General features: G+C 36.3%; 1 protein-coding gene across 2 annotated transcripts in view; it reads right to left on the bottom strand.

Moving 5' to 3' along the window:
- Nucleotides 1-14,273, bottom strand: part of CDH8 (cadherin 8) — a 348,752-nt gene that overhangs the window by 237,128 nt on the left and 97,351 nt on the right. For both annotated transcript variants that reach the window (XM_047835884.1, XM_047835885.1), the window contains exon 2: nt 9,738-10,032. In XM_047835884.1, the coding sequence (XP_047691840.1) occupies nt 9,738-10,032 (295 nt within the window). The remainder of the gene's footprint in view (nt 1-9,737; nt 10,033-14,273) is intronic.

Here is a 14,273-nt window from a genome sequence, read left to right as displayed (position 1 = left end):
TCTTTAAATATATACTGCACACTGATACTTCCTTCCAAAGAGTACAGTATGGAAAAGGAGGGAGAGAGTAACTTTATGGTAGAGGAATCTAATAAAATAATACCTCAGCCTAGTGATCAAGATTAACATCAACAAGAATAAATCCTACTGATAGTAGGTACCCTTGATATAATGTGATGAAAATGTCACTTTTACTTCTGTGGTCTTCCTCCCCAGACACCTTCTCCCCTTCTCCCACATTGAATATATTTCTTGAACTCAGATGGCTCCTGTGGCTTGCAAAGATTCATAATTGTTCGATAATGATGAGATCTGAAAAATGTGACATGGTTATACAGGGAAGACTCTTTGGTGTCATGCTCACTGACAAAAAGAAAATGAATAAAATCTTGGCAACAAATATGGTTATACTGACTTTAAACTCTTCAAATGCAGGCACAAGGGATGAAAACCTGTTCCCTTACAATGGGACATGTATTTGAAGCAATCCACGTATTCTCATCTACAGCCTCCTATATAACTATTTTTTGTCTTTTTTAGGATATCAAATTATATACCAACTACGTACACACACACACACACACACACACACACACACAGCTCTTTTATCTACAGGTCTACATTTTACATATCTGTGTATCTTTATTTTTCCCTTTTAACAGCTCTATCACTTTTTATCTATTAATCTATGTGCTTACCTACACATATAGCTATCTCGCCATATAAATCTCATTGTTTTTCTCTATGTGAAGTTATTGGTAAGCAGAATAGGAAATAACAGCAACACATACCTCATAAAACAACCAAGGAATAAAGCGTTCGGTTCTAAAAAAATCAAATGGTAATTTTTAAAGTCCAGTGAATCCAGGAAGTACTATTATTAAGCCCATCATGCACAAATACCAAAGTTAAAGAAATAATATTAATAAATGCATAGACATTCTAAGGAATTCCCACCAGCTCCAAGAGGCAAGGTTCTGAGAAGAGCATGCTGATAGCAAAAATATATTGACAAAGGTGTCCTACATTCATTTTCAGCCAAGACTTCAGAATTTCACAAATGCATGTTTTGGAGCTGCCCTGACATGCAGTTGATTCATGTCTCTAGCAGGCGAATGTGGGCAAAGATTGAACTCTATAAGCTTTTACTCTTTGGTTCCTTTTAATTCATGATTTCCTGGAATTACAACATAACAGAAAAACTCCTAACACTGTGGGTGTTGATGCTAATTCACAGAGCTCTGGACACAAGCACGGCTTGAATAACTTACAGAAGACTTGCCCTTTTGCTTCTGGAATCAATAAATATGGTGAGTCCTAAAATATTAATTCTCATATGAGGGCAAAAAGACAAGGAAGACAGCAGATCATTGGATTGTCTAGGTAGAATACTACCTTGGTTTCTCAAACCTCAACCTATAATACAAAGTTTTTCTGGAGGTATTTTAATTTTCCTTATGATAAGTACAGATTTGCTGATAGGAGAATACTTTCAGTATTTCAAACATGTATCCCTAATGAAGGTTAGCTTCCTTATGCAAAATAGAAACTACACAATCCTCATGTCATCTTTGAGTTTTGGAACCACAGCTGTTATAGGCATTCATATCAGGTAGAGCAGCTGGATTTCTTTTGAGAGTATTTATTTCAATCCCCATGATTTCCTACCCATGTTTTCCTAAAGAATTGCAGTTTTGCTCATCACTCTGAATCAAACAAGACAAAAAAATATAATCAAATCCATCAAGATATGTATTTCCCTTTCTTCATTTTGCATCTTTCCATTAAAATAGAGAAAAGTACCATTTTTTTTTTAATCCAGACAAGAAATCTTCAACCTCTACATTATAAGAAAGGAGAATGTGAAGCTTAAGACTGTTTGTTAGTATGAACATTCTTTGATCTTTTAAGCTTATGTGACAAAAAATGTTTCTTTAATAATAATAAAAAAAGAATATGGGAATGAACTCTTTATTACTTTGGGAATCTTGTTCATATGACTGAAATAAGTACCAGGAAGTGACAAGAATGACAAGTTAATCCTTGTAAGCTACAGTTGTCATAATTTTTAATTCACTCTTTAGAAACTGCAAATTTTACTATTTAGCTACATGCTAAACTAATATGTGGCCTTGCATAGAATCAAAAATCTCTTCTCTTTGGATATGTGTTTGTAAAGCTTGTATAGTATAAAATTATGCAGTGCTGCAAAATATTTGTTTAAAAAATAGCTTCTGGGATCATATAAATGTCTGAATCTCTGAAAGAGCATGTAATACAAATTTATCAAATTATGACATAATAATAAAGACTCAGACGTACAAAAAACATTGCATTTTCCAAAATTCAGTGTTTATCAATTGAATTTGATTTTTTTAGTAAATCTATTTTGAATACAGATTGGAAAATGTTGCTATAGGTCCAGTATACAACAAGAAACAACTGAGGAATAGAGGAGAACAAAAGTAGAGAGTAGTATAAGTTTTCTGCCTCCATTCCTGTTTTCCTGCCATCTGAACAATTTCATGCAAAAGCCATTAAGTGTGACTGGGCAAGATACTAATCTGTTTAAGAATAGAAAGATGAAGGGAAAGTATGACAACAGATAAACATTTATGTGAGAGATCTGGGGTTGGGCAGAAGGAGCAAATGGAAATCCCATATTACAGGATGTGAAGGGTGATCCAAATAATAAATACATTGAGGATAAGGAAACTCCAGTTTCTTACAGCTGGAGAAGGGAAAAAATATATAATGAACCCTCCATTGTTGCATTAGAACTGGAGGTTTAGAGACAAACTTATGGTTTTCAATAGATCGATTGTGCATTAGTTTCTGAAGGCTACCATAACAAATGATCACAAATTGGATTGCTGAGAACAGTAGGAATTTATTGTCTCACAGTGGTGGAGTCCAAAATCAGTGTTGACTGGCCCACATTTTTTCTGAAGAATGTTCCCTTGCCCCTTCCAGCTACTAGTAGCTCTTGACATTTCTTAGGGCAGCATTCTAATCTCTGCCTCTATCTAACTCATGGCCTGGACTTAACTACTTACATCTGTAAAGACTCTATTTCCAAATAAAGGTAAAATCTAAAGTCCTGGCAGACAAAACTTGAGGGGAACACTGTTCAACTCAATACAGATAAGTGTGTGTGTGTGTGTGTGTGTGTGTGCGCGCTCATGCTCTCATATGTTACTTCGTTCTGCCATGTCCACTGAGAAGATATGGGAGGAGCAACACCCTGGTAGCAATGCATACAACCAATACCCTGAATTTGGTGCCAAATACAAGTCTGTTTTAAATGGAACCAAGTGTCTTTGTATAAATGGCAAATTCCAGGGCCAGGGTAGGGAAAATACAAAAAAAACCTAGAACACTCTCGCCAGAGATAAGACTGTACCCAAAGAATGATGAGGCATGTCAATAGGACACAGAACAAGTTTCAAGAGCATGTCATGACCAAGTCTGATACAAGTATGATTCATAAATATTATCATGGCATTAAGATAAATAATGATAATAACAGTATATAGCTCACTAAATAAAACAGAAATCTAGAAGTCCAAATTAACATAAATACACAAGCAAATAAATGGGAAGAAAAGAATGTTTTTCCTTAAAGAAGAATATCAAGTAATCAATGCAGATGGAATGAGGGAATTAGTACAACCACCATTTGGCAGCTGTCATGGTAATAATTCAGCCAAGAAACTTCAATGAATGCTAAAACTGGGGGTGTAGTAATTTGATGAAGAATAAGATATTTACTTAGGCTCAAAGCATCTGCCCACAAAGTTGTTATTAAGTACAAAGAGTAAAAATAAAATAACTTTACAATGGAGACACATGGTGGACACTGCCTTAATGAAGTCTTCAAAAGTTATTATCACCAATGTCAAAATCTTGTACCACGTGATACAAATCAATAAGATATCATTTGTGATATCACTTTCCAAGATGCATATTCTGGACCTAATCTCAAGGAAACCTCAGACAAATCCTAACTAAGGAATTCTATAGATTAACTCTTCTATAATGTCCAAGTAGAAGGGTCATAAAAGCAAAGTAAAGACTTAAGAACCATTCCAGATTGAAGCGCTCTAAGGACACATACTGGTAATGTACCTACAGTCCTGGATTTGATACTTTTAATACAAAAGAACATTACTGCCATGATTGGAGACACGTGACTGAGGTCTGTGCTCTCAATAGCAATGGTACATCAATATAAATTTCCTGATGGTGATGGCTGCATTGTGCATCGTGGGAAGGACTTACTGAGGTTTTCCATGGTGATGGGGCATCAAGTCAGCAACTCACTCTCAAGTGGTTCAAGGAAAATACACTTGAACTACATTTACTCCTTTTCTCTAAGATTAAATATATTCCAAATCAAAGATAATAAAAAACACCAAATAAATAATAAGTATTTTATGTGGGGCCTTCCTCATAAGAAGATTTGAGGATGTTTATCATAAAAGGACATATTTATAAAGAAAAGGCTTAATATTAATGGCAAGAGAAGATAGAAAATGACAGAAATTATTTTCAAATTTTAACATTTTCCTTTGTGTGAGTTAGTGTTCATGGAGAATGAGTTTATGTGTGTATTGTGTATTGACTTCCATAACCGCTTCAGTTGTGAGTCTTTGGAAAGCAGTAAGAATCGCCTTTTTAAAATAGATCTTACTGGGGCATCTGGATGGCTCAGCCAGTTGAGCGTCTGACTTCAGTTCAGATCATGATTACAGTTCAGTTCACGAGTTCAAGCCTCGCATCGGGCTCACTGCTTGTCAGCGTAGAGCCTGCTTTGGATCCTCTGTCCCCCTCTCTCCCCCTTCCCAACCCACACTCTTTGTTTCTCTCAAAACAGAAACATTAAAAAATAAAACAAAATAAAATATATCATACTAAGTCATCTCTTAACTTTCTCCTGATATTTTGGTGGATATTTTTGGTGGATAGTACATTCTCCTTTTGCATTCACAACCAGGAAATTCAAAGTCAATCTCAGTTATTCCCTTTAATCTTTATTATATTAGCAGCACTTCAGGGTCAGTCTTCACCACATGGCTCCTAATTAATTTTATTGTTATCTGAATATGTATGTGATGCATTGTTCTTAAATTTGTAAAATGCTTCTGTGCCTAGGTTGAAAATTGTGCAACTCTCTACCCAAACTTTTCCTTTCCAAATCCTGTCTTCGTTTTTTGTTTAATTTGCAAAGTATATTGACCTCAAGTGATAATCTACCTTGGAAAAACATTAACTATTATATATATGTAGCAGAATCATAGTGCTCATATAAACAAAATTCTCTAGAGATATTATCAAAGATGAGTACAGCATACTGGTTAAACCCATGAGAGCTAGAGCCAGATGTCTGGATTTAAATCCCAGCTCCTTCACTTAATATCTGGATTTGGATTAGCTATTATTTTCCCTGTTTTTCTGATTAAAAATATGAGAAATAAGGAGTTAACATCAGTAGTGGTGGTGGAGGGCTGTCGCAGATATTAAAAGCATTTAACACAGCTTCTGGCATATAGCAACTTTTCAATACACGTGGATCATCCTTAGAGAAGCCCGGAATCACAAAGAAAACTAAGAAAACCTCTAGTGTTATATATCATATAATTGTGTACTCTACAATGCAGTAACATCCAGCAGCTTAAGCACTATTTGACTTCTCATTCCTTCACCACTACTTTCACTAATATGGCCTTTTGAATGAAACAGGGTTCATTCCAACATATGTATTTTTTTGAAATAAAAAGGTAAGGCTTGCTGAGAAGTTTTTCATTGACCAAGGCATTCATATAGGTTACTGAATCTTACTAGTAGAAGTAACTCACGAATGGATGGCTGTAAAGAAACTCATACACCCTGGTCACTAACTCTTTGCTCTGCCAAGTACTTTACATATAATCACTAAATTCTTCCCAACATATTTATTTAGGTAGAGATCACTGTGCACAGTATAAAGTAAGGCTTCTACAGATTTTGTCACACAAATAGAAGGCATATTTGCAGGCCACTAATCTGAGATTCTATTTTCAACTCAAATAAAAAGTTTATTTTATCTGAACACAGGTTTAGGCATATGGTCAGGGTTAAACACCCTTCACCCCAATGTACCACAGCATTCAAAATATCTATGTTGTCTGAAACTCAATAGGTATAGGCAAATCTGCATTGAAAAACCCACCTCAACAATGCTAGTTTGGGATTCACAGTTAAAATCAGACAAGCTCACATGCCACTCTTTATGTGGTATTGCTATAAAAGAGAATTCTCATCAAGTTCTGAAATTCACAGTAGAATATAAAAGAGCTGTGTCTCTAGCTTCCAAGTAAGATATTTCTAAAATAATTTGGCTGCCATTTGGGCAAATATATATGTGTGTTTTGTCTTGACAGCCTGTCAGCTGGCAGACAGTTCTTGAACATCACATTCATTTCAATTTAATATTGGTAAATTTCTCAATTAGAATTTTATTTTTCACTTTCTGCACAATGAAACCCCCAGTCCTCGCTGGCATTCCTCAGGGTGTGCAGGTGCAAGTGCTGGCATTTCTGCAGTAGCAAAGGAAGAAAAATGAAAGAACTAAGGAGGGGAGGGAAGAGCCAGGCTGAGAGAGAACAGTGGTAATGGGGAGAGAAAGGAGATAGTAGCTGACCTTCATCCTGATATTCACCTTCATGAGAAATGAAGGGAATAATTCACAGTTGACAATAAAATAGTGCAGCTGCCTCTGCTTCCTTTAACCAGAGAGGCTGGAGTCAAACAGAAACCAGACACCCAATGCGTAAAATCAATACTTGAGCAAAGGTCCAAAGGTAACGTGGGAAACAGATTAATAAAAATGATTTTAAAAACTGCAACAGCCAATTCTGCACAATTACTTACTTTACAGCATACCTTTACCTTGTGTTTCCTCATGCGATTCTCACAATGAAAGCAAGATGGAAATTATTATCTTTGCATTATAGCTTGGGAAAATAAGCAATAATTTAACCTCCCTGAACTTCAAAGTCAACCAGATAATAAGGGATGGAACTAGGATTCAAAACTCCATCTAACTTCAAAAACCACACTTTCAATCGCAGCAAAAACCACAGGTTTTTGGAAGAGATGTCAAAGGCTATACATCTTTTAAAAAATAACTGTGTATATGTTACTATAGTTGATTTCCTTTAGTCTCTACTTAATTATCAAGAAAATGAATACATAGGTGTATATTTATACACTATTATGTAGCTAATATTATGTTATTTCCTTTAGTCTCTACTTAATTATCAAGAAAAATCTTTTAAATAGAGGAAAAAATGCATACATAAGTATACATTTATACACTGTATTATGTAGCTAATATTATGTTTAATATGCTTTTCTTAGCTGAATGATCTTGAAGTCTTCAGAAGTTTTGGGGGTTTTCTTTCCCAACGTATTTATCAAGTACATGACTCATATACACAGTAAAGGAAGCCTCTGACATATTTACAATAAATAGATATAGATTTGGTCATTATGATGCAGGAATCATAATCATGAATTGCAATCAACAGTTCATCACTTATTAGCAATTAAGACAAAGTATTCTGTATGTAGACAAAACCAAATAATTAAAAAAATAACAAATGCAGTTTAAAAAGACAAATGAGTACAGCCAACAGAATTTCTCTAATATATTCAGAGATATTTAGGGGAAGAGTAGAGAAGGGCTCTTAAAAAAATTAAGTGAGGGGCGCCTGGGTGGCGCAGTCGGTTAAGCGTCCGACTTCAGCCAGGTCACGATCTCGCGGTCCGTGAGTTCGAACCCCGTGTCAGGCTCTGGGCTGATGGCTTGGAGCCTGGAGCCTGTTTCCGATTCTGTGTCTCCCTCTCTCTCTGCCCCTCCCCCATTCATGCTCTGTCTCTCTCTGTCCCAAAAATAAATCAAAAACGTTGAAAAAAAAATTTTTAAAATAAAATAAAATAAAATAAAACGACAAATTAGAGAAATTCTTTGCTCTAAATGAGTTGATCAAAGAAAAAGAGGAGGGGAAAAAAAGAAAAAAAATAGTTTCTGAGTTCCTGTTTGCATGTCAGATTTTTAATTCTTTTAATGTTTATTTCTGAGAGAGAGAGAGAGAGAGAGAGAGAGAGAGAGCGCAAACAGGGGAGAGGCAGAGAGAGGAAGACACAGAATCTGAAGTAGGCTTCAGAGTTTGAACTGTCAGCACAGAGCCCAATGGGGGGCTCAAACTCAAGAAGTGTGAGATCATGACCTGAGCCAAAGTCAGAAGCTTAACCAACTGAGCCACCCAGCTGCCCCTGCATGTCAGATTCTTAAAGAAGTATAAACATGGAGATGCTTTTGCTCATTTGTGGGTGTCTCCTTGTGGTGATGGTAGAAAGCTAATTGCTTGCTAGAAAGCCATAGAAGTTTCCCTAGAAAACAGGTCATTTCAACCAGGTGTAGAAGAACAACTGGATTTTGATGATGATGATGATGATGATGATGATGATGATGATGATGAAGAAGAAGGAGAAGGAGGAGAAGGAGGAGGAGGAGGAGAAGGAGAAGAACAAGAACAAGAACAAGAACAAGAACAAGAACAAGAACAAGAAGAAAGTAGAATTCCTTGCACAAGAGATGGGTAAAGTGGAGTCCTGGCAAGAGATAACATGGGTAAGATAGGAAGACCTAAAATGCTCATTCACTGTTGCAGTGGGTCTATTTACCAAAGTTATAATGTAGGTTAAGAGCAAAGAAATCAAATGAAGCCAAGCTATTTACCTAATTGTGGCCTTCAATTTATATGTTTACTTGTGTCTTCTAGTTGTCTCATCATTCCACCTGCTTTAATTTACGTGACTTTGCTGCATTGCACGTATCCTTGTAGGTTGTCTTAAATGCAATTTGAAATAAGCCAGGGTACTTATTACATACATAAGAATGACTTTTGTAATCTCAGACTCTGAATTTTGGATCCCGCCTTATCTTGTCAGGTACAGAAGAGGTCTAACACCTTTCCTCTAATAGTATAAAGTCTAGAAACAGGTGTTTCCTAGACCAAGGCCAGGGGTGGAGGATAGATAAGGATATCCAAAAACAGTAAAAGAAAAGGGAGAAAATCATGTTTTGAAAAATATACTGCTCAATAAAATATAACGGATACTTGAATGCCTGCAAACAAGTATGAGCAGGACACTGGTGAATGCAGTGCTCCTACAGAAAGCTCAGTTACAAAGAAGTCTCTGGCAACTGTGATTTCCTAATTCACTCTTGACTTGACCCACCAGCTCAATCCAATATCTGGCTGACTACAGATTTAGACCATTTTCTCTTTCTCTATGCGTGGCATCTGCATGTGAATATACACAAACAAATAATTAAACATCAAGCAAATATCAATAGGATTAGTCTGGCATGTTGGAACAAATCTTGATAAATCCATCTCAGTAACAATACTCAAACTACAAGTTTGTGAGAGGAATACAAATTCAGCCTATTGAAGTACTATCGTTGTAAGGAGAGATATTTTAATAAAACTGCTTCGTCAGTTCCTATTACTAAGGGACTAAAGCTATTGAGCTGTGGAACTTAGGCCAAAAAAGGGGATTTGGAAATGCAAATCAGAGATAAGACGGTAATAAATGTCTTTCATTCAGCAACACACCAGCCCAGATGCCAGGAGCTATTTTAAAGAGGACTCTTAATATTTCTGTGAAATTGGAAGCATACTTACCCAAAATGGACATCTCTGGCACTGTAGCATGATAGGGTCCATTAAGAAACTCTGGCGCATTGTCGTTGATGTCTTGAACTTTAATAATAAATTCAGAAGGAGGTTCCAGAGGCTTGTTTGTCTCCCAGTCCACTGCCTGAGCTGTTAGAGTATATTCTGCCTTTTCCTCACGGTCAAGTCTTTTTATAGCATGGATATCTCCTGTTATATCATTTATTTGAAATATTGTCCCAGCTCCATCACCTGACAGGATATACTTGATTTTTTTGCTTCCAGGATCCAGGTCTGTGTGTAGCTAAAATGCAAAGTGACATCGGTTAGCAATGAGGCAATTTGCAAAGTTATTTTTTAACCACCTTCTGTTTGAGTATCAAGTTGGTTCTTTCTACATTCATTCTAACATCATCAATTTATTCTAACAGTAGTTGTACAAAGAGTTTAGGCACTGTATGCATATCAATCAAAATGAAATATAGGGGCACCTGGGTGGCTCCGTCGGTTAAGCGTCTGACTTCAGCCCAGGACATGATCTCACAGCTTGTGAGTTTGAGCCGCACATCGGGCTCTGTGCTGACAGCTTGGACCCTGGAGACTATTTCAGATTTTGTGTCCCCTCTCTCTGCCCTTTCCCCACTTGTGTTCTATCTCTCTCTCTCAAAAATAAATAAAACATTAAACACAAAATTAAAAAATATTATAAAACAAAATGAAATACAATAAAATGTATACAAATCAGTTTGAACAGTTTTTTTTAATGTTTATTTATTTTTGAGAGAAAGAGAGACAGAGCATGAGTGGATAAGGTACAGAGTGAGGAAGACACAGAACCTGAAATAGACTCCAGGCTCTGAGCTGTCAGCACAGAGCCCCACGTGGGGCCAGAACTCAGTAATGGCAAGATCATGACCTTAGCCAAAGTCAGACACTCAACCATACATTTAGAATGATAAAAATATCAAGAGGAAAACACAAAAATCATGTATTCTTTTCCATTTATTAATACATTTATTTAAAGTTGTTCTTAGCTGCCTTTAATGGATCATTTAATGGATCATAGTGTCAACAACTATGGGATTTGCTTATATGATAATTCTCTTAACTTTTCTAGAAGTCGATAAGTTAGACTATTTCACATGAAACATGAGAAAAGTGAGGTGTGACAAGGCCCATCATAACCTCTCCAATGTTTCTATTTGATGGGATCAAGTGCAGTAGACCCATAATTCAACTCAGGTCTACCTGTTAGAAAAACAAAAATAATCCAACCTGAAGTATAGCAAGATCTTATATTTTCTATGACCTTCTCTTCTTTGATTTGTACAATTTTTCTGGTCCTGGAAAATTATTCCCATTTTATAAAGAACAGCGGGGCCAGAAAAGGGTCCCCTTTGCAAAATCAGAACTTTGCAGGAGAAATACAAATTCATCTCAGGTCAGGGTGTCATCACTAGCTAGACCCCCAAGGCCTAACCTTTACTACTTTTACCTGCTTGTACCCACTGACCTTTGTTCCACACGTTTCTGTAAGCTCTTCTTTCCAGCTTATCTCTTTATTCAAGCAAAAGACCCTATAGGTACAATATCCCGTGACGGAAACCAAAATTATCCTTCAAGCAATAACGAACAGCTTAGAGGAAAAGTTCCATGGACCCAGACCACCCAGACCAGTTTGAACTAAACTTCTGACTCACACCTGTGCAGATGGACCACAGAGTGACTGACAGTTACCTTTACCTTATTACAATACTAAAATCTCCACCCTGGGAGGAGCACAAGCCTCATTTACATAACATACAAATATAATATGAATATGCATGTTTCCTTAAGGTACATGTGGGACCTTAATGCCCACCTCTACATCCAATGACAAGGCTCCCCTTTCTAAATATTCATCCTAATCCTAAAAAAAAAAAAAGAAAAGAAAACAAAGTTACCCTTGCTCAAAAGTCACAGCTTTTGAAATTACTCCCCATGGTCTCCTTATTTGTCGCAAAAAAGTTTACTTTGTGTGACAACACCACCTGGTATAGTTTCTATCTGTGACTCACCAAGGACTGAACTCATGTTAGTTTGGTTACAAGGGCAAAAATTTACTGAATACCTACCCTACCTGAAGCATTCTGGTAAGTACTAGGGAAAACAGAACCCCTCTTTTAAAATTTTCAGCTTACTCTCAAGAGTGAGACAGGAGTGTTCTGACACATGGTACATCTTCTTTATACTACGTTGACTCCTGTTAAAAAAAACTAAAAACAAAACTGTATATATTTCAGTTTGCATTTTTAAAGGAAAATTCACTGAATTATGGCTGAAAATAGTGCTTAAATGTACATATCTTCAGTATGTATGTATGTATGTATGTATGTATGTATGTATGTGTGTGTGTCTGTGCGTGTATCTATCTATCTATCTATCTTCCAGGTATTTCACTGTAAGATTTCAAATTTCAAATACTTGTTCCTTAAAAAAAATTGCTGCTGCATGGAAAGAAACTCCTAGACTCAAAGATACTGTGTTCTCTTGGGATCACTTTTATTCAGAACAGGCTCTATCGCTTTCTTTGCCAATTTAAATTGTATTTAGCGCTTCAATAAATGAAAAGAATATAAAAAAAAAGACATAAAATAGCAACAAAGAATCCAAATGCATCTAGATCTCCTACTTTACTTTTGCATATTTTAAAAAGTTAAAGCATAAGATTACATCAAATATTTATTGAATCTCAAAATGTATCCCTTTCATTTATTGTATTAAATTTATTAACAAGAGCAAATATTGAAATGCCACTTTATCTTAATGAGTATGGGATTATAATTCATTAATGTGATATTAATCCTAATTTATGATCATTTTAATTTATGTGCATTTTAACATTTTCATTAGCATTTTTATTAAAAAAAGAAAATTTGAATAATATATCCTTCTTGGAGGTTTCCATCCACATACAAGGCATTCCTGAGACACAAAGGTATTGGTATGTGTCACTCTTGGACACAGCATTTTTGCTAAAAAAACTCAAGCCATCCAAATGGTGTTATCCTCATTTATGCTGGAAATTATTTCTGCCATACTTTTCTTTATATTTACCCATAGCCTCTGATAAGTAAATTGCATTATAGTCCTAACTTGGGTTTTGATGGCCCCTTCTGTTAAAATTAATGGAAGCAGAAGGGGAAAGCATAGGTTTTTGAAGTCATAAAACACAAAGCTAATATTTAGGTCTCTAACCATATGAACTGGAGAGGTGAACGCATTTATTTGAGCTTCAGATACCTTGCCTAGAACACAGGGATAAACCATCTACTCTGCAGATGTGATTTTGGAATCTGAGATCATCTGAGGAATAGAGGAAAAGGGGAGTGGACATAGTAAGGATACAGTAACTAAAACTGTTTTTATATCAGTATCATACTCAACCATTTGCAACTATCTGAAACACTGCAACATAAGTGAAAGCAACTTCCCAAAACTAGATCCTGGAAAAAATGGAAAAAAAAAAACACCACAACAAAACAAAACACCAAACAAAAACCCTAAGTAAACATTGTATGCTCCGTTTTTCTTCCAGAAAGTCATTTTTAGCGAATCTCAGTAAAATCCAGATCACCTGGCTAACGGTACTCTTGAAACACAGAGAATTGTGTTTCTATATATATTTGGCTCATCCTACTATCTATGTCACACATACAAACACACACTCACATGGTTATTCAAGTAACCCACTTGGCATTACAAACAAAAGATCTGTGGATATGTAAGAATAGCAATTTACAGGCAACAAACGCTGTAAGACTCCAGGTGTGGACTTCAAAAGGACGTGGGGTACAGAAAGACAAGCTGTTCTCTTTGTTGTGCATCACACAAGTCAGCCAGCACCTGCTCACTTCAATACAACTTCACTGATCCTGTCACCAAGACCCTCTCTGTGAGATTATGGTGCAAAAGATGTCACCAAGACACTGAATTTTCACACACCATGCATCACGTGCAAGGGTGAGGACCACCTCTCCTGAGGGCTGCTTCTGTGACACGGAGCAGGCTGGGTAAGGGACACCTGCAAATTCTCCTCGAGGGCTGCTTCTGTGACACGGAGCAGGCTGGGTAAGGGACACCTGCAAATTCTCCTCGAGAGGTACAACTCTCAAGGCCTGGCTACAGTAAAGTACAGTATACCCATTCATTTATTAAATATGAACAGAGAATGTTTACAAACAACATACACATGGTTGCTGCTCTCCAAGACCCAAAGGCTTGTGAGAGATAAATACACAGAAAATTCAGGGTAAGTAGACTTGTTATTATTATTATTATTATTAATTATTATTACATGTGTTGGCTACTTATCATCTGGTATACATTTTTACATGTATAAATGCAATGTTATTCCCACAGCAAACTAGATAATATTTCTCCACTTCACCAATGCAACTAATGCAATTCAGAGAGTTTTCGGGAACTCTTCCACAGAATGCATTATCAGCAAGTGGCAATCTTCAGAGTGTAAGCTTTAGAGTCAATTTCCTGGATCCAAATGCA

This window comes from Prionailurus viverrinus, chromosome E2 (genome assembly GCF_022837055.1).
Source record: "Prionailurus viverrinus isolate Anna chromosome E2, UM_Priviv_1.0, whole genome shotgun sequence".
NCBI lineage: Eukaryota > Metazoa > Chordata > Mammalia > Carnivora > Felidae > Prionailurus > Prionailurus viverrinus.
This window is presented reverse-complemented; position numbering and strand designations above follow the sequence as displayed.